Consider the following 18,901-nt stretch of genomic DNA (forward strand, 5'->3'; position numbering starts at 1 on the left):
AGGAGGGAAGTGGGAGGGGGGTTCAGGATTGGGAACACGTGTACACCCGTCGTGGATTCATGTTGATGTATGGCAAAACCAATACAGTATTGTAAAGTAAAATAAAGTTTAAAAAAAATGGTTAAAATGGTAAATGTAATGTTTTTACTGGAGAAGGAAATGGCAACCCACTCCAGTATTCTTGCCTGGAGAATCCTATAGACAGAGGAGCCTGATGGGCTACAACCCATGGGGTCACAAAGAATCGGACACAACTGAGTGGCTAACACACAATGTTATTACCACAATAAAAAAGGCAGTATCAAATCTATTAAATGACATAGGAAACTATGAACAACATGCTGTTTTAAAATTTACAAGGTGTAAAACCACATCAACACGTAGAACTCTCCAGTATGATTTTTCCAGGACTGAGGAAACAGGAACTGCATTCACAAGTTCCACAGTACTTCTCTTGTGGCTGCTATCTGAGTGTCTGGACACAACCTACGCTGATCGCAATAGTAGTGAGTTCTGTTTCTAAGGGTAGGCCACAGGGCTTCTCCCTTTTGCTTACCTTTTTCCACTCAATCTCTCTAAAATGAACATGCACTGCTTTTAAGAAAAGAGGTTTTTTAAAATTAGAAGTGCCTGTGACACCATGTGGACAGTAAATAAAGAGAGGGTGGTCACGTGGGGGAAGCACGCCACAGACCTTGGGCCTCCCGAATGTCACAGGGAGAAGTCTTCCCGGAGGTGAATCCTCTGGTGCTGGGACATGTTGGAGCTGTGCCGGAAGGCCTTGCCACACTCGCCACACGTGTAAGGCTTCTCCCCAGTGTGGATCCTCCGGTGCTGCAGGAGGTACGTGCCCTGGCTGAAGGCCTTCTTGCAATCAGCACACTTATATGGCTTCTCTCCGTGGTGTGATCTCTGATGGTGGATGAGTCTGGAACTGTTGTGGAAAGCCTTCCCACACTCACTGCACTTGTAGGGCTTCTCTCCCGTGTGGATCCTCTGGTGCTGGATGAGGTGGGTGCTCTGGCTGAAGACTTTGCCACAGTCATTACACTCATAGGGCTTCTCTCCGGTGTGGCTTCTCTGATGTTCAACAAGCTTGGTTTTTTGGATGAAGGCTTTCTCACATTCATTACATTTATAGGGTTTTTCCCCAGTGTGAATTCTTTGATGCTGGATCAGATTGGAGCTCTGGGTAAAGCCTTTGCCACACTCTTTGCACTCGTACGGCTTCTCTCCAGTATGGGTCCGACGGTGCCGGATGAGGATTGAGCCGTCACTGAAGGCCTTCCCGCAGTCACTGCACTTGTAAGGCTTCTCCCCCGTGTGGATCCTCTGGTGGTAAATGAGGGAGGAGTAGGCACTGAAGTGCTTCCCGCACTCGCTGCACTTGTAGGGCTTCTCCCCCGTGTGGATCCTCTGATGCTTCATGAGGTTGGGCCTCTGGTTGAATGTCTTCCCGCACTCATCGCAACGGTAGGGGATCTCTCCAGAGTGCATCCTCCGGTGACTGATGAGTTCACAGCTCTGGTGGAAGGCCTTCCCGCACTCTTCACACTTGTAGGGTTTTTCTTCACTGTGCAGTCGCTGGTGCTTGACAAGGTTAGCGCTGTACCTGAAGGCCTTCCCACAACAACCACAATAATGCAATCTTTTCCCAACAGGAATTTTCTGATCTTCTTTAACAACTAAATTCGCAGGGAAAATTTCCCCTGAATCGTGAACTATATTTGTTTTTTTGCACCTGTGTACACGTTTATGGTTATTAAGGTATGATCTCTGTTCAAAACTCTGTTCACATATATCACATTTGTGAGATCTTTGATCAGGAATAGGCCTTGACCCCGACCTGAGGTTTCCTCCAGACTCCAGGCCACACTCCTCATTGACCAGTGTGACTAGCCTGGGGCCTCTCTGCTCCCCAGGCCTGTCCAGGCACCCCTCTGGCTCCCTGACATGCTCATGGGCTTCTCCTGGCTCAGGTCCCTGGAGAACACTCCCCATGAGTGGGTCCAGTTCTCTCCCAAACAGCATTTTGCCTGAAGTGACCTCCTGGTTCTCAGTCCTGGTCCCATGAGCTGAAACAACAAACAGAACACCTCGAGGTCACCTGTTCTGACTCTGAAAGGAAGGTAAAAGATGCTGCCAACCACCTGTGGACTACCAGCTCCACCATCTCCAATGCAGACGCGAGAGCCTGGCAGTCAGAGGCTAAAAGCCTTGCTCAGGGCTGCAATCACAGGGCAGTGCAAGTATCTGCCCAACTCTCAATACCCAAACTTTCCTGAACACAGAGCCCGCTGGGTGGGACTGCAGGATACCCGTCCTCGTCCTAAAAGGACGGAAGATGGAAGCTTCACAGCATCACCGAAACCAGAGCAAGGAGGGGCCCCAGAGGACACTAAGAATATCTGATGAAGAAGTGAAAGCTGAACAAGTGTACGGCTACCTGACAGCAGCTGATCCACCCCAACATTCGTGGTGGGAAACCGGCTGCCTCCCCAGGAGCGCAGAGAGCACAGCTTGTGCTAACTGAGGATTAGGTGACAAGCACACAGGCCACATCCATTCTCAGGGCTCTCCCCAGGGACCTGAGAGACCACCCATGAGCCACCAGCACTTACACTCCAGACGCCACAGAGGATGCCCTCATCTGAGGCCTTGTCTCCACCCTTCCTTCCCTGACAAGACACACAGTGACTCCATGTGCAGGAACATGCTCATCAGAAACTTGTTCTGTGAGCCAAGACACACACACACACACACACACACACACAACAGGCCCAAGGTGGGGACAACCAAATGCCCTGCAGAAGTATAGTGGAAAATACTCTGCGGTATGTTCATGACAGAATAGCAAATGGTGATGAGACCAAACAAACCATACAACATGGCAGCCCTGCCCTGCAGGAGTCAGAGAGAAGGCCCAGGGGAGCTATGGAAGATGACAGAGGAGGCTCTGTGGTCTCCCAGGGAACTAGGAATGTTCCCTATTTTGATCTGGTGGGTAGACTGTACAAATTCACTGAGCTGTAAATAGGAATTATGTCATTTCTGTAAGTATTTATATCTGAAGAAACAAATTTACAAAAGAGAAATTCAAGTCCTTTGAGCCAACAGTTCCTTCCAGGGACACTAGGAAGACACCTGCAGGACAACACCCTCAGGTCATCCGCAGGAGTGAGTCTAAAGAACACCCTTCCCAAGTACCTCCAGTGAGCACAGGGACACAGAAACAGAAATACGTTCAGTGAAAAATCAGCAACCCAGCAATGCACACAGATCACTGCATTCCTGCTAGGAAGTGATGTCTGTGTGTGGCTGTGGACTAGACTCCACTGGAAAAGGGACAGCAGGCACACACCGGCACACATCTGTATCTTGGTGCTGAAATCCAGGGTGATGTGTACCCCCTCCCTCTCCTGTAGAAGTCTATAAGCATCCAGTAGGTTAACTTAGAGGAGAGTGATGAAGTGATGTTCTTCCCTGTGGCCCCGTCTGACCACCTGATGCTCCTTGGAAGGCAGGACTCTGGAGGGCAGGGCTCCACGGGGTCCCTCAGGGCATGCCCAAGTGTCCTCCCCTCTTCTCCTCCATCAACACAGCCCCCTCTCATCCTTCTACAAGATTCAGTTCAAGAATTACCCCATAACTTAAACCACAAAGATACTGTACCACATGGGGGAAACAGCCATTATTTTGTAATAATTTTAAAAGGCATATAATCTGTAAAAATACTGAATCACTAAATTGTACCCCTGAAACTAACAGAATGCTGTAAATCAACTATATTTCAATTAAAACAAAGAGCACCCAGGTTTTGGCAGAGGCCGCTCCCAGGGCTGCTGTACTGACCATCTTCCTCCAAACCCATGAGTCAGTTTGGTACCACATTCTGTGGGCCTCCACACATGCTTGTTCAGCAGGTGAGTTAGGGTGGCAGCCCCCCACGCACCTGAGCCATCGACGCTTGGTTGCTCTGCCCCATGCATGTCCAGGACCCACAGCTCATCCCCTCGCTCCAAATGTACAATCACCTCCGGCTTGGGACCTGCAAGTCCAGCTCCTGGGAAGGAGACGGGGCCTGGGGTGGGTGCCACGGACACAGTGCGGGCTCACCCGGGACTGCCAAGGGAGGGGACATACACATGCGGGGGTGACAGGTAGACTGGATACTCCCTGGAGGGGTGGGCGTGGGCATGCAGTTGAAGATCTGAGCACAAGGGCTCTCTCCATCAGGAGGCGCATCTGCTTGGGCCTGGGGAAGGGAGGCAGTCTCATCTGGGGCCGCCTAACCAAGCCCCACCGGGGGCCCTCTGCTGTGCAGACCAGGCCTGCCTGGGACCAGAGTCAGTAATACGTCTCTGAACTCAGGGGTTGAGGCCCCCAGCCCAGCCCCTGCTCAGCCCTCAGCCCCCAGGGCTGTTCCTTGGGTTGCATCCCAGCGAGGGGCCTCACCCAGCGATACCAGGTTCCTGTAAGTCTCCAGCATGACTTCCCTGTAGAGGCCCTTCTGAGCAGGGCCCAGAAGGCCCCACTCCTCCTGCGAAAGGAACACGGCCACGTCCTCGAAGGTCACTTCAGCCTGTAACAACAGGAGCTGCTGAGGCCCAGGAATGACTCAGGCTGGGCCCTGGGCTAGAGAAGTAGCACAGAGGTGACTACAGGCCTGACCCCCCATGTGTGGCCTGGAGTAGTGGAGGGAGGCGTGGGCCCTGATCCTTTGGCTGCTGAGCCAACCCATTCAGGGAGGCTAGGCAACTCCAAGGTCCCTCTTCCTCTGCTCAGCACCCCGCAGCATCCACACCAGAGAAGCCTGACAGTTGCTAAGGCTGAGCAGACAGGGAAGCCCTGGGAAAAGACCTCCCGCCTCACAGGGAGGATAGATGCTCACCTGAGGAAGGGCACACAGATGCAAAGCTGCCATCCCCTGGTACCCTGGGCTTCCTGGGATGGATGCAGGAGCCAGTCACTGCTTGGCCCCTCCCGCAGTTGGCCTCAGCACTCGGCCTCCCAGGCAGACTCTGCTCCCTGCAGACACGTGCAACATTTCAGATCATCTGCCCCTACCTCCTCCCAGGCACAGAGTTGTCTCGTTCAGGTGGAAAATGGAGAGTCATTCACTTTATATGAAAGAATAAAGATAACACATTAAGGGCTGAGAAGGAAAGGGAAGTTAAAAAAATTCAACAGAAGGCGAAGAACAAAGACAAAGATTAGGAGCCAAAAGACACAAAATGAGCAGAAGTCCAATGGATGGGTAACTGAAGCAAAAGAATTAAACTCACCTACTGGAAAAACTCCCCAAGAAGATACACAAAGTGCACCTATATAACCTAAAATACACAGAAAGGCTAAACATAAGGCAGACCAGAGAAACAGTAATTAAAATAAAGCTACAATAGCTATATTTACCTTCTCTGTATTTTTAAAGCTCTTCATTGGAATAAAACATTTATTCAGGAAAGTCAACAAATCCTGACCACACTGGTCAAGGGGCTCAGCCCACAGAACCAGCCATCAGCCCTCCGGCAGCTGCAGGCTCTGCCTGCTTCCCAACCTCCCAAGGGAGAGCTGCTACCCTCCTCTCACCAGCACAGACCAGGGCCCTGGGGACTCCATCAGACTAGCTATGCCTTCTACATTCTGTGCTGGCTTCCTCCCTTTGGCACACTATTTGCAAACTTAATATGCATTGCTGCATGTGGTTTAGCAATATTTATACCAATCAAAACAAAATTCAAACCAATAATCATTATTAGGAACAAAAGCAGACACTGCATGTTAATAATAGGAAAAATCCATCAAAAAGCTGTAATTATAAACACATATGTCTACCAACAAATCCTCAAAGTATAGATAGTCAGAGCTAAGTGCAGTGCCAGTAAGAAACATACAAACCCTCCCCTGCAATGAGAGATCTTAACAGACTTTCCTCAGAAGAGAGTGGATCAAGCAGAGAATACCTACTTAAAGCATAGAGAATACATACACATTTTTTTTCAAAATGTACACTCAATATTATAAGAAATACCACATACCAAGCAAAAAAAGAAAGTTTCAAAAAAATTCCAAAGACTGGCAAACATTCATATTGTGGTTCTACTATCTGATTAATTTTTTAGAAGTACCCTTCAAGAAAAACATAAGAACAGAGACTGAAGGGAAAATGGAAATAAAGCTTACCTGAGGAAAAATGGGCATACTTAACACATTTATTTTAACAAAGGGATTAAAAGAATAATCTAAGCATTAAACAAGAAACCAGACACAGAATAAGAAAGCAACTCAAGGAAAGAAGATGAAGAAAATAAACATGATTTAAAGAAACAGAAAATAATCTCAACCTTGGTTCTTTGAAAATGCTAATAACATCTGGCAAGTCCAATGTGGGGAAGGGGAAGAGATGGAAAAGGACACAGTATTTTAAAGAACAAAAAGGGGAACACAATTTTACATATCACACATACAGCAGTGGTTTTCAGAGTGCAAGCCTAGCCCCTGGCAGTCCCAGCACTCAAGTCTGGTTGGTAGCAACCCTAAGGTAACACAACAGAAGTGTCTGCATTGGTCAGTGACAAGATAGGGATGCTTGACTCCTCACTCCGCTGCTGTAACAATGCACCAAAGACCCCAGTCAATGCATTAAGTCACAGAAAAAGAAGCAGATGCCACAGTTCAGTGGTTAGGGAGCACGGGTCCAATCTTGGGTCGGAGAACTGAGATCCCGAATGCTATCGCTTGACCAGAAAAGAAAAGAAACAAAAGCCATAAAGATTGGAAGAGAATAGACAAAATCATCATTATTTGAGAATGATAAGACCATCTACATAAAGAATGCAAGAGTATTAGCCAAGTGTTGGGATGATAAAGTTCAACAGGACTGCCATATAGAAGATCAACAGGCTAGTTAATATCACTCCTGTATACTAGTAATCAGCAATCAAAAAAACAGCTTTCACAACACCTACAAAAACTACATGTTTATGAAAAAACTTTACTGAAGGACACTGAAAAAAAAAAAAAACACCTATGGAGAAGTAGACAGTGTTCATAAACAGGAGGACTCAATATAAAAATGTCAATTTTCCCCAAATGAATCTATTAATTCTATACAATCAAAATTGCAATAGGACTTTCCTGGTGATCCAGTCATTAGGAATCCACCTGCAGGAGACATGGGTTCAATCCCTAGCCTGGGAAGATCCCACATGCCAAGGGGCAACTGATCCCATGTGTCACAACTACTGAGCCTGCTCAGTCTATACCCCAAGAGCTGCAATTACTGAGCCCACAAAGCCCTAGAGCCCAGGCTCCACAACGAGAAGCCACTGCAAGGAGAAGACTATACACCGCAACTAGAGAAAGTCCAAGCAGCAAGGAAGACCCAGTGCAGCCAAAAAAAAAAAACACAGAATATATCATGATATCTGAGCACAATGACTAACTATCATGAGTCAGGACCTAAGATTAACCAAGGAAATGCCAAAGAAGAACTCAGGCAGAGCCATGCCCTACCAGAGAGCAAGTCTTATCATAGGGCTGTGGTCATAAAAGTGAAATACAGTCCCTAACTGTCCATAGGGAACTGATTCCAGGATCATCCTCAACTGGGTATCAAAATCCAAAAATGCTCAACTCTCCTATATAAGCTCCATGCATATACTACGACACACTTGCAATGTTAACAGCAATGCACCATTCAATAAATGGGACTGGCACAACTGATTTTCCAGAGGCAAATAAAATTAGATCCTGCCTTCCAGGGCACACAAAAATGTATCTCAGACAGGTTGAAGGCCTGTTTCTTAAAAATGTTTATGGCTGGAATAAGAAAATAATATGGAAAATACACTATCCAAACAGAAAAAATTGCTGAATTTTACTCTATCAAAAAAAACTTCTGTATGAGACACCACAAAATTAAAAGCAAATGGCATGATGAGAGAAGATATTTTCAAACATACTTAATAAAAGTTATGGGCTTCCCAGGTGGCTCTGCAGTAAAGAACCTGCCTGTCAGTGCAGGATATAGCAGGTTTGATTCAGGTCAGGAATATCCCCTGGAGAAGGACATGGCTACCCACTCCAGTATTCTTGCCTGGTAAATCCCATGGACAGAGAAGCCTCATGGGCTACAGTCTACCAGGTCGCAAAGAGGTGGAAACGACTAAGCAACTAAACAGCAGCAACAATAAAAGATATACATAGGATATATTTAAAAATACAAAAAGAAAAAAAATACAAAAAGAAACAAACAAAAATCAATATTTAAACCAGAATTCCCTGGTGGTCCAGTGGTTAGGACTCTGTGCTTTCACTGCCCAGGGCCTGGGTTCAATTCTGCCCACATTCGCTGCCCAACTGAGGCCAAGCACCTCAACCACCGAGCACTCGCTTCAACTAAAAAGAAGCCGGCTGGTCTCAACGGAGATCATGCATGCCACAACGAAGACTCGATGCTGCCAAAAATAATAATTATTTAAAAATAAAAAATAAGGCCATTCAACACACACAAAGTAAGCACAGGATGAAACCTAGTAAATCAGATAAAGAAATCAAACTCTCCAATAAACATCTGAAGATTTTCAGTGTAATTAAAAATTAGGAAAACGCAAATTAGAACAAGACTTCTCATCACCACAAATAAGGGAAAATATAGAAAATGCTTCACAATATCTACCGCTGGGCTTTTCTCCCCATGGCTCAGTGGAAAAGAATCTGCCTGCAATGCAGCAGACTCGGGGGATGCGGGTTTGACCCTTGGGTGGGGAAGATCCCCTGGAGAAGGAAATGGCAACCCACTCTAGTATTCTTGCCTGGAAAATCCCATGGACAGAAGAGTCTGGGTGGGCTATAGTCCATAGGGTCACAAAGAGTCGGGACACGACTGGGAGACTGAACACACGAAGGCCTGAGAAACAGGGACTCCCAGAGTCCTGCAGACAGTCTGCTAGTCACTCTGGAAACCCACCTGGCCCTACCTGGCAGAGCTGAAACTCTTCGAAGCCCTGGGACAGGAAACCAAATTGAAGGTACGTGCCCTTTAGAAATTCTTGCTAATGCACCAAAGACTCACAAGGATGTTCCTGCATATCTGTGTACAAGCAAAAAGTATTTTTTTAAAGCGACATATTAAAAACAGAAACCTATGGGGCAAATAAAAAGGTTCCAAACCTTGAATAAAAGCCTCTGAGAAGAGAAACAGAAACCTGGCTGCGGGCAGAAAGGTCTCAGAGCGTCGGAAGCAGAAACAGGAGAGGAGGGAGAAACGTGCGGGGGGCGGGGCCCGCAGGGGAATGGGGAGGGGCTGCTGCGGGAGGTGACAGGAGCTTGCGCGGGGGGCCAGCTGGAGGCCCCCGAGTCAGGGGGCGGAGGTGAAGGGCCACGGTAGGGAGAGGCCGGCGCGCGCAGCGCTTGGTTACCGGCAGCACCTCACTCAGCGGAAGCAGCCCCTTGGGGCGATTAAGAAGGGAAGGCAGGTGGAGAGACCAGGACGGGCTTGGGGCCGGTGACGGAGGCTCCACCGCGGTAGAGGGGCCCGGCGAGGAACAACCCCAGCCGGGAGGGACCCGTGGGACTCGAGGCCTTCGGGTGGGACCCTCGGCGGGAGATTTGGAGTCGAGGGAACGTCCCCACCCCGCGTCCCGGGCGCCCCGCGGCCGCCCCCGCCCCCGCCCCCGCCCCCAACCGCCCACCCTCACCTCAGTGCCGCCCAACAGCGGCTGACGGACCAGGCCCCGCCTGCTGCCTAGGCCCTGAAGACCTAAACCTGACCGGAAGTGACAATCCTTCCTCCGAGATACTGGCAGGAGGCGCCTTCCGGTCGCTCTGGGAACAGGACTCCGCGTCTCGGTGGTCGGCTGTCGGCTGCTAAGTCGCTTCAGTTGTGTCAGACTCTCTGCGACCCCAGAGACGGCAGCCCACAAGGCTTCCCCGTCCCTGGGATTCTCCAGGCAAGAACACTGGAGTGGGTTGCCATTTCCCTCTCCAATGCGTGAAAGTGAAGTCGCTCAGTCGTGTCCGACTCTCCGCGACCCCATGGCCTGCAGCCTACCAGGCTCCTCCGTCCATGGGACTTTCCAGGCAAGAGTACTGGAGTGGGGTGCCATCGCCTTCTAGAGGAACATAAAAGCTAAGCCTTGGCTCCAAAGGCTGCCACCAGTTGGCAGTCTGGACTCACAACCCGACGCTTTGCAACGAAGGCTAGGCGGAGGCTTTTGGTGCTCAAGATTCCAAAAATTCTTTGCAGTGACACTCTCCCTAGACAGCCACTCAAGGCACTACAACTTTTCTTTACAGCTAAAGGCAGAATGTGAAGAAGAACTAAAGGGCCTCTTGATGAAAGTGGAAGAGGAGAGTGGAAAAGTTGGCTTAAAGCTCAACATTCAGAAAACTAAGATCATGGCATCCAGTCCCATCACTTCATGGGAAATAGATGGAGAAACAGTGGAAACAGTGACTGACTTTATTTTTCTGGGCTCCAAAATCACTGCAGATTGACTGAAGCCATGAAATTAAAAGACGCTTACTCCTTGGAAGGAGAGTTATGACCAACATAGACAGAATATTAAAAAACAGAGACATCACTTTGTCAACAAAGGTCCATCTAGTCAAGGCTATGGTTTTTCCAGTGGTCACGTATGGATGAGAGAGTTGGACTATAAAGAAAGCTGAGTGCCGAAGAATCGATGCTTTTGAACTGTGGTGTTGGAGAAGACTCTTGAGAGTCCCTTGGACTGCAAGGAGATCCAACCAGTCCATCCTAAAGATCAGTCCTGGGTGTTCATTGGAAGGACAGATGTTGAAGCTGAAACTCCAGTACTTTGGCCACCTGATGCGAAGAGCTGATTCATTTGAAAAGACCCTGATGCTGGAAAAGTTGAGGGCAGGAGGAGAAGGGGATGACAGAGGATAAGATGGTTGGATGGCATCACTGACTCAATGGACATGGGTTTGAGTGGACTCGGAGTTGGTGATGGACAGGGAGGCCTGGTGTGCTGCGGTTCATGGGGTCGCAAAGAGTCAGACACAACTGAGCGACTGAACTGAAAGAAAAGTACACCCTTCTTCAGGACCATGTGATCACTCAGAAAATGAAAATGCTTCCCTGGTGGCTCAAACAGTAAAGAATCTGCCTGCAAAGCGGGTTTCATCCCTGGGTTGGGAAGATCCCCTGGAGAAGGGAATGGCAACCCACTCCCATATTCTTGCCTGGAAAATCCCATGGACAGAGGAGCCTGGGGGGCTAGAGTCCATGGGGTTGCGAAGATTCACACATGAATGAGTGACTCACACACACACTGGTCAGAGTAGCCCTTGTTTTAAACCTCTGCCCCCAGCATCAATGCCTGTAAATGGGGCCTTAATGCTCTTGGAGCAAACCCTCCCTATTGGCCAGCCCCCTGGACAAAGCCCCAGGCTTTACCCAGTAAAGCAAGTTATGTCCTGGCAAACATGTCCAGTGCCCTTTTCTCCAGGAAGAAGTTTACAGTCCTCTCATGACAGAGCTCTCAGCAACAAAGGGTCACTGTCTAGGTGTGGGTGGCTGAGGGCAGGTGGGGCCCCAGATAGGCAAGACCAAAACTGAAGTTCACACTAGCAACAGGCATGGACCATGAGAACATGGAGCCACCTGGAACCAGTGACACCCTGTCACCGAGGAGGGACCCTGCCGCACAGCATCCCAAGACAACCAAGGTGACCAGCTGCTGTGCACCACTTAGGAAGGTGGCTGCCAGTGCCCTCCACCCAGGCTACAGAGGGGGATCCTTCCTCAGCCAGCCACCCACCACCCACCCTTACTGTCCCCTTAACATTACCTTACCCCTTACTGTCTGCTTACCATTCACTCCTGTGGTCAGTTACCCACAGTGGCTTGAAGCTCTTGCTTTCACATCAGCTCACTAGCAGATCCACCAGGGGCAGGGCACTCTAGCTGGCCTGTGGAAGCACATGGTCCTGTCACGGGGTCCTGTTTTGGGCCCCAATCCACATTGGTGCCCAAGCCAGCATGGCCCTGTCAGCTTTGACCAGTCTATCATTTAAGTTCCAGACAAGGTGCAGGTGAGCTACCGCCAAAAAGGAAGCCCGTCTGTGGAGAAGTCAGTCTGGTCCTTCCACTGCAGGACAGAACACCCCGGCCCTCAGCCTGTGGCACCAGGGGCGCCACTCACACCCAATAGCACCGAGAGCCTCAAGACAAGTTGAAGGTAATGAACAGGAGACATGGAGGTTACATTCCTAATGAGTGGGATTCTCTGCTGTATGTGTTGGGAGGGTGGGTGGCGGGTGTGATTTACAAGAGGCAAGGTGTGAAGCAACCCAGCAGCCTCAACCCCCTGAGCCTCCACTGTTCCCTGGTGCACAGGGCACTCCTCAGAGAGGGGACCCTTCCCTCTGAAACCACAGAAACACACAGCTCAGTTGTGAAAAGAAACAAGCTTTATTGAGCCACGGCCCTAGTTCTCCTTCTCCTGCACAGTCTTGGTTCCCCGGAGACGCCCAGTCCGGCGGGCAGCAATGAGACCCACTTTCCGGCCAGCAGGGGCATCTCTGCGGATAGTAGAGGGTTTGCCGATGTGCTGGTGGTTGCCACCTCCGAAGGGATGCTCGACAGGCTGCACAAAGAAGGAGGTGACGGTGAGGTGGGGCTGACCCTGATCTACCTCAGGAGGGCTTGGGAACCGGCGCAATCAACCAGCCTGCACTTACAAACCTACCTCACACCACAGATCCCCCACCATAAAGAGGAGACACTCCAGGAAGGAACTTGTCCACCCAGTCTTACAGGCCTCATACACTGAATACTGACCCCACTGTCCACTTCTGGGCTACTTACGTTCATGGCCACACCCCGCACCCGTGGCCAGCAGTTCCTCTTTGCCTTATACTTGTGGTAGGCACGGCCAGCCTTCAGAATGGGCTTGTCAATGCGGCCACCTCCAGCCACCACACCTGTTGGAGACCAGGAGACTCAGGGAGATGTATCACCCACCCCACCCAGCGCTGGGGGACACTCCCATCAGGCAGAGCATCCCCTGGTGTGTCCTTGTCAGTGCCCCACCACCATGTGTCGTTCAGGATCACATGATCCCAAGAGCCTCAAAAATGCCTGGAAACCATCACCAAGCAGTAAATCCTGCTACAGCCTGTCAGTTAGGGCTTCCCTAGTGACTCAGACAGTAAAGAATCTGTCTGCAACGCAGGATACCTGAGTTCAATTCCTGGGTTGGGAGAAGCCCTGGAAAAGGGAATGGCAACCCACTCCACTATTCTTGCCTGGAGAATTCCATGGACAGAAGAGCCTGGCAAGCTACAGTCCATGGCATCGCAAAGAGTCAGACACAACTAAGCGACTAACACACACAGCCTGTTGGTTGACAGTTTCTTCAGTTGCAAGGTAGCTAAACCAGGGCTTTACTCACATCGTCTGGAATGCCTACCTTGAGCAACGGCTTTTTAGAAGTCCTCCCCTTTGCAGGGTCTGCCACTAGGCTCCTCCCCACCCCAAAGAGGACAGCTGACCTGGCCCACCACTTCTCTGCCATTGTTTTGTTTATTCTGTGAGCACACCCTCAAGAGCCTCCCCCAGGCAGGACTGGATTTGCCACACGGATTCAAAGATGTTCTCAAACAGCCAACAAACTTGAGTACATGCATTTCAACACACTGTGTGGCTTTAACCAGGTGGCCCACAAAAGCAAGGATCACCTAAACCTACGTTATCCCAGAGTGCAGCTAAGCCTGCCTTTACTTTAGAGTCCAGCATGTTGAACCCACTCATTCAACACCCAACCAGGAGTTAAACAGGAACTACTTGCACTCACTTAACAAGTACCCCGAATTAGACCACATATTGTGCTCAAGCTTAAAAAGCCCCCTGAGTGAAGCAGGCAGCTGAATTCCTGACCAGTCCACAGGAGACCCACAGCATACAACCGCTGCCTTCCACTCACCGACCACAGCTCTGTTGGCAGAGGAGATGACCTTTTTGGAGCCCGAAGGCAGCTTCACTCGAGTCTTCTTTGTCTCAGGGTTGTGGGAGATGACTGTGGCATAGTTTCCGGAGGCTCTTGCCAGCTTGCCTCGGTCACCAGGCTTCTCCTCCAGACAACACACGATGGTGCCCTCAGGCATGGTGCCCACCGGGAGCACGTTGCCGATGTTAAGCTGAGCTGCAAGAGAAAAGTGGTATGTCCTCGCCACTGCTTGCCAAAACCAAGGCCAGCCTCCTCCTACAACTCTCCGGGCACTCACTGGGACGCCTGGCCAAGCAGGTGTCCCCAAATGAAGACTGCAGCCTCAACGTTCCTCCCTCGACCCAAGCTGTAAACCGTCAGGCACCGCAAGTCCCTCCCCATCAAGACCTTTCACCTCGGCGCGGAGCTCACCCTTTTTGCCGCAGTACACAAACTGGCCGGTGTGGATACCCTCAGCAGCGATGAACAGCTCTGTTCGCTTCTTAAAACGGTACGGATCCCGGAAAACCACTTTGGCAAGGGGCGCTCCGCGGCCCGGGTCGTGGATGATGTCCTGCGGGTCGAGGCAGCGTGAGCGGCTTGCGGGTCCCGCTGGGCGCCCCGCGCCCCCACCCGTCCCGGCCCACGCCCCGAACCTTCACGATGCCCTTGATATATCCGTGTCGCTCGGCGAAATCCACGGCGCGCAGGCGCGCGGCGCCTTTTCTGTGCTTCACATGTGCGCGGAACACGGAGCCGGCGCCCTTCCTCTGCCCACGGATCACGCGGCCCATGGCGGCGGTCTGAAGGCAGCTCACTGTCAGCGGCCGTCCGGCCCTGGCATCCCCATCACCGGGTTTCAGGGGCCCCGCTCCCTCAGCTCCTCCCTCCCACCCTCAGGATCCTCCGCGTCCCCAGCCCCAGCCGTGCGCCCCGGCGCTTTTTCCATAGTCAGCTAGGGTCCCTAGCGGAGCCTAGGACAACGGGGGGCGTCGGATGGCCCCGGATGGCACCAACACGTCCTACCTGCTGCAGAGCGCGGCCGAAAGAGGAGACACGGCCCTAGAGAGCCGCCTTATCTTCCGGGGTGGAGCCGAGAGCCCTCTACCTTCCGGTCAAGGGCCGCCGCCGCCACCGCCGCAATGCACGCCGGGACTTGTCGTTCTACGGCGGTCGCCCGTAGCCCCTTCCGCGCTCCCGGCCCTCTGCGCAAGCGCACTGAGTTAGACTGGCCTGCGCTGCACTTAAGACCCGCGGGTCTAGCGGCGAGGCTGCTCTCTAGCAGAGGGGCCGCAGATTAGGTAGCCTTACTCGGCAGGGGTCTCCTGGAGAAGTGGAAGGAGTCCTTCCAGAGAAGGTCCCTGGAGTTAGCAGAAGAGGAGGTGGAACACCTGAATGATAACAGAGTAGGCGCAGACGGGGAGAGTTTAGTGATCAAGACCCTGGGTGGGCAGGTTAGGCCTGAAGGGGGAGAGCCGGCGAGGTAGGGAAAGAGGGAGGGCAGGGGTCTCACAGAGCAGAGGGGCTTGCGCTCGGGACTCCCGGGTGGTGTTTTTGCTCCAGTGTGGCCTCGCAGGGGTGGATGCCAGGGAGACATCGGAAGATGACAGGAGCGGGAAGGAAGTGGCCATGTGGCCACGTTCTTAAGCCACGAGGGAACAGAGAGGACTGTGCATGAGGACAAGGAAGAGGCAACCGGCTGGGCTTGTCAAGGAGAGCCCACCAGGGGGCAGCACTTCCCACAGCAGGGCCAGAGCTGAGGGGCACCTGGATCTCCTTGGGGCAGGTTGAGGGGTTTGGGGGTCAGCTCCTCAAAGGCCTCGAGGACGAGAAGGTCAGAGGGATGGAGGTGGGGACAGTGCTTGGACTTGTGTGCTGTGGGGTCCCTGGGATGGAGTATGGGGGAGGGGCGGGGCGGGACACACGGCCCTCCACTCTCCCTTTGACCCTAAACTGGCTTCCCAAGCTGTGGATGCAGCCAGAATAAGGCTGACCAAGCCCCCTCCAGGCTTGTGTCCAGGCTCTCACCACAGTCGGTACGACAGGGGTAGCAGTGCAAGCCCAGGAGCCAGGGCGTGTCTGCTGGCTGTGAGCCCCGACTGGGGGCCATGGGCCCAGGGAAGCCTGAGACCTGCTGTTCCAGGGGTGGTGCTCATGTGGACTCTTCCCTAAGGCCCACCTTGAGGCACATGTGTAGACTCAATGAAGGGCAGCTGATGGTGGGGCTTGGAAGGTGCACACCCTTGCCTCATGCTTGGTGCATCTATGCAGAGATGGCAGTACTGGCTGGCGAACCTCCCACAGTCTGAGATCTGTGCCTCAGCTCCCCTCACTGGTCTGAATATCGGCTTCCACATGAGGCAGCTGAGCCTGACGTACAGCCAGGTCTCTGCGGATCCAGGTCATTCAGGGTGGTGAGGACAGCCTCCCTGGGCATGAGGTTCTCAGATCTTCAGGAGGGGCCCAACTGCTTCTGTCCCCAGACGAGGCACTCCCCACACAGCGCCTTTGCTCACACTGGTCAGCCGGGGTGCCCTCTAATACCACTGAGGTCCATTTCCTTTAAAAGTTGTTCTTTTCTTCTCACACCTACACACATGAGTAATTTGGAATAAATTCGAGTAACCATGCCCCTCTACTGTCTTTTTCAGCTATGCTCCCCACACTAGCGTCTCTGGCAAACAGAACCCTATACTCCTGCTGTCTTTCATGGGAACAATAATACTACCAATCATAAGATCATTGTGAGGGTTAGATGAGTGAATATGCACGAAGAATATAAAGTAAGCCTACAAAAATCACCGGGCTGTAGAAGTTAGAGGGGCCAAGCTCAGGCACAGACAGGAGAGGTGGCCTGAGAGAGTGACCAGGGGGAGCACAGGGAACCTTCAAGGTCCTGGGCAGGATCAGCTTGTTGACAAGGGTTGCACTGCATGCTGAAGGTGTTTTTATCTCCTTTTTGTGTATTCTACTTCTAAAAATTTTTTTTTTTTTTTTAAGTGTGCATGGGGGACTTCCCTGGTCCAGTGGATAGGACTCTACACATCCACTGCAGGGGGCAGGGTTCAATCCCTGGTCTCGGAACTAGGAGTTCACATGGCACAACTAAAGAGCCCACATGCCCCAAGGAAGATGGAAGAGCCTGCATGCCACAACTAAGACCCAGTGCAGCCAAATAAATAATAAATATTAGAAGAAAAATTAAAAACATTCTCTGAAAGACCCACCTACAGCAATGAATGCTGGCCTGGGGTGCAGACAGGCCGTTGCCTCTGAGCTGTCAGGCAGTGGGGCCCTCTGGCTTCAGAGCTCCTGCAACCCCACAGCAGAGCCCACCCCCCCGCCCCCCGCAACACACACACACACACCACTCAGTGATCATCTGGTCCCACATTGCAGGTCAGGCCAGCCGCTGTGACTTTATCTGCATTTGGGGGCCTCTTGGACATTAGGGGTTGTGTATGGGGCCTTCTTAACTTACTTGTCCCTTTCCGTGGACAAATAGCTCTTCTGTTCACTCCACCATTTCCTGTGTTCTGCCCACGTGCTCTGTGTTGTATATCTGGAAACTGTCTCATCCGCTCTCCTAATTTGTTTTTCTACAGAAAAACTGAATATTCTGGAGTTGTCCAGCAAACACACACAATAGAGCCTTTATACTTTCACTTTGAGTTAATTCCTGCTCATTAACATAAGCATAATGGGGATTTTCTTCTGATTTTGAAAAAATATTAATGACTTCCCTGATGATCCAATGGCTAAAACTGTCTGCACCCAATGCAGGGGCCTGCATTCGATCCCAGGTCAGGAAACTAGATTCCACATACTGCAACTAAGACCTGACCAAGCCAAATATATATATATATAAATATATTAAAGTGAAAGTGAAGTTGCTCAGTTGTGTCGACTCTTAGCAACCCCATGGACTGCAGCCCACCAGGCTCCTCCGTCCATGGGATTTTCCAGGCCAGAGTGGGGTGCCACTGCCTATTAGCAAATCTCTGAAGTACTTGCAAAATGTGGTCTTCTCACTAATAAGCTAAGAATGTACTTAAAGAGGTACCCTTTTTCCAAACAAAGTGCATTTTTAGCCCTTTTTTTCCAACTTTTAAAAGCATGGTAAAACACACATAATATTTGCCATCTTAGTCATTTATAAGTAATGCAGTTTAGCGGTATTGGGCTTCCCTTGTGGCTCAGCTGGTAAAAAATCCACCTGTAATGCGGGAGACCTGGGTTCAATCCCTGGGATGGAAAGATCCCCTGGAGAAGGGAAAGGCTACCCATACCAGTATTCTGGCCTGGAGAACTCCATGGACTGTATAGTCCATGGCGTTATAAAGAGTCGGACATGACTGCATGACTTTCACTTTCACTTTTGGTGGTATTAGGGTTAGGGTTAGGAGATGGGCCCCTGGGCTGGTCACCTGGTGTTTGTCAACAGGAGTAAAATTCAAGCTTTGTTCTCACCCTGACACTTCAAGGACAAAGCTAGTGGCAAAAACTGAGCTCTGTTAAAGCAATGAGATGACCACTCCTGAGGTTAAGGAAGACTTCTCTGTCTGCACTTGCACAAGAAGGCTTCATGGGGGTCGAAAAGCAAGGGAGCCCCACCCCATTACAAGTGTGGACATGCACCTACAGGCCTCTGCCTTGGGATTCACCTTAGAAAAAAGTTGTGCATACATATTGGGGAGGGTCCAAGGACCAGTCAGATGTGAAGAAAGAAACAAAACAATTGGCCAAATGTAAACAAAGACCCCAAACACCAGGAGAGATAAGAAAGCCTTCCTAAGTAGTCAAGGCAAAGAAACAGAGGAAAACAATAGAATCGGAAAGATTAGAGATCTCATCAAGTAAATTAGAGAAACGAAGGGAACATTTCATGCAAAGATGGACACAATAAAGGATAGAAATGGTATGGACCTAACAGAAGCAGAACA

At 50.9% G+C, this 18,901-nt stretch overlaps 2 protein-coding genes across 16 annotated transcripts; both read right to left on the reverse strand.

The window, feature by feature from the left end:
• Positions 1-255: 255 nt before the first annotated feature.
• On the reverse strand, positions 256-9,806 carry ZNF34 (zinc finger protein 34). Of its 15 annotated transcripts, XM_040261446.1 has the most exons (8): positions 9,702-9,806; positions 8,982-9,094; positions 5,286-5,333; positions 4,892-5,028; positions 4,456-4,582; positions 4,144-4,255; positions 3,953-4,063; positions 256-2,075 (listed from the first exon to the last, which is right to left on the reverse strand). In XM_040261446.1, the coding sequence occupies exons 7-8, from the start codon at positions 3,987-3,989 to the stop codon at positions 712-714; spliced, it is 1,401 nt and encodes a 466-aa protein (XP_040117380.1). In that variant the 5' UTR covers positions 3,990-4,063; positions 4,144-4,255; positions 4,456-4,582; positions 4,892-5,028; positions 5,286-5,333; positions 8,982-9,094; positions 9,702-9,806; the 3' UTR covers positions 256-711. The 15 variants fall into 15 exon arrangements, with proteins under 15 accessions (XP_040117380.1, XP_040117381.1, XP_040117378.1 ...); XM_040261447.1 differs by lacking the exon at positions 5,286-5,333; XM_040261444.1 differs by lacking the exon at positions 5,286-5,333 and having other exon boundaries at positions 4,892-5,120.
• A 2,616-nt stretch (positions 9,807-12,422) lies between these two features.
• On the reverse strand, positions 12,423-15,319 carry RPL8 (ribosomal protein L8). The gene is made up of 6 exons (XM_040261451.1): positions 14,985-15,319; positions 14,615-14,761; positions 14,391-14,532; positions 13,956-14,174; positions 12,839-12,954; positions 12,423-12,617 (listed from the first exon to the last, which is right to left on the reverse strand). The coding sequence occupies exons 2-6, from the start codon at positions 14,750-14,752 to the stop codon at positions 12,459-12,461; spliced, it is 774 nt and encodes a 257-aa protein (XP_040117385.1). The 5' UTR covers positions 14,753-14,761; positions 14,985-15,319; the 3' UTR covers positions 12,423-12,458.
• Between the last annotated feature and the right edge of the window lie 3,582 nt (positions 15,320-18,901).

This window comes from Oryx dammah, unplaced genomic scaffold (assembly GCF_014754425.2).
Source record: "Oryx dammah isolate SB20612 unplaced genomic scaffold, SCBI_Odam_1.1 HiC_scaffold_19, whole genome shotgun sequence".
Lineage (NCBI taxonomy): Eukaryota > Metazoa > Chordata > Mammalia > Artiodactyla > Bovidae > Oryx > Oryx dammah.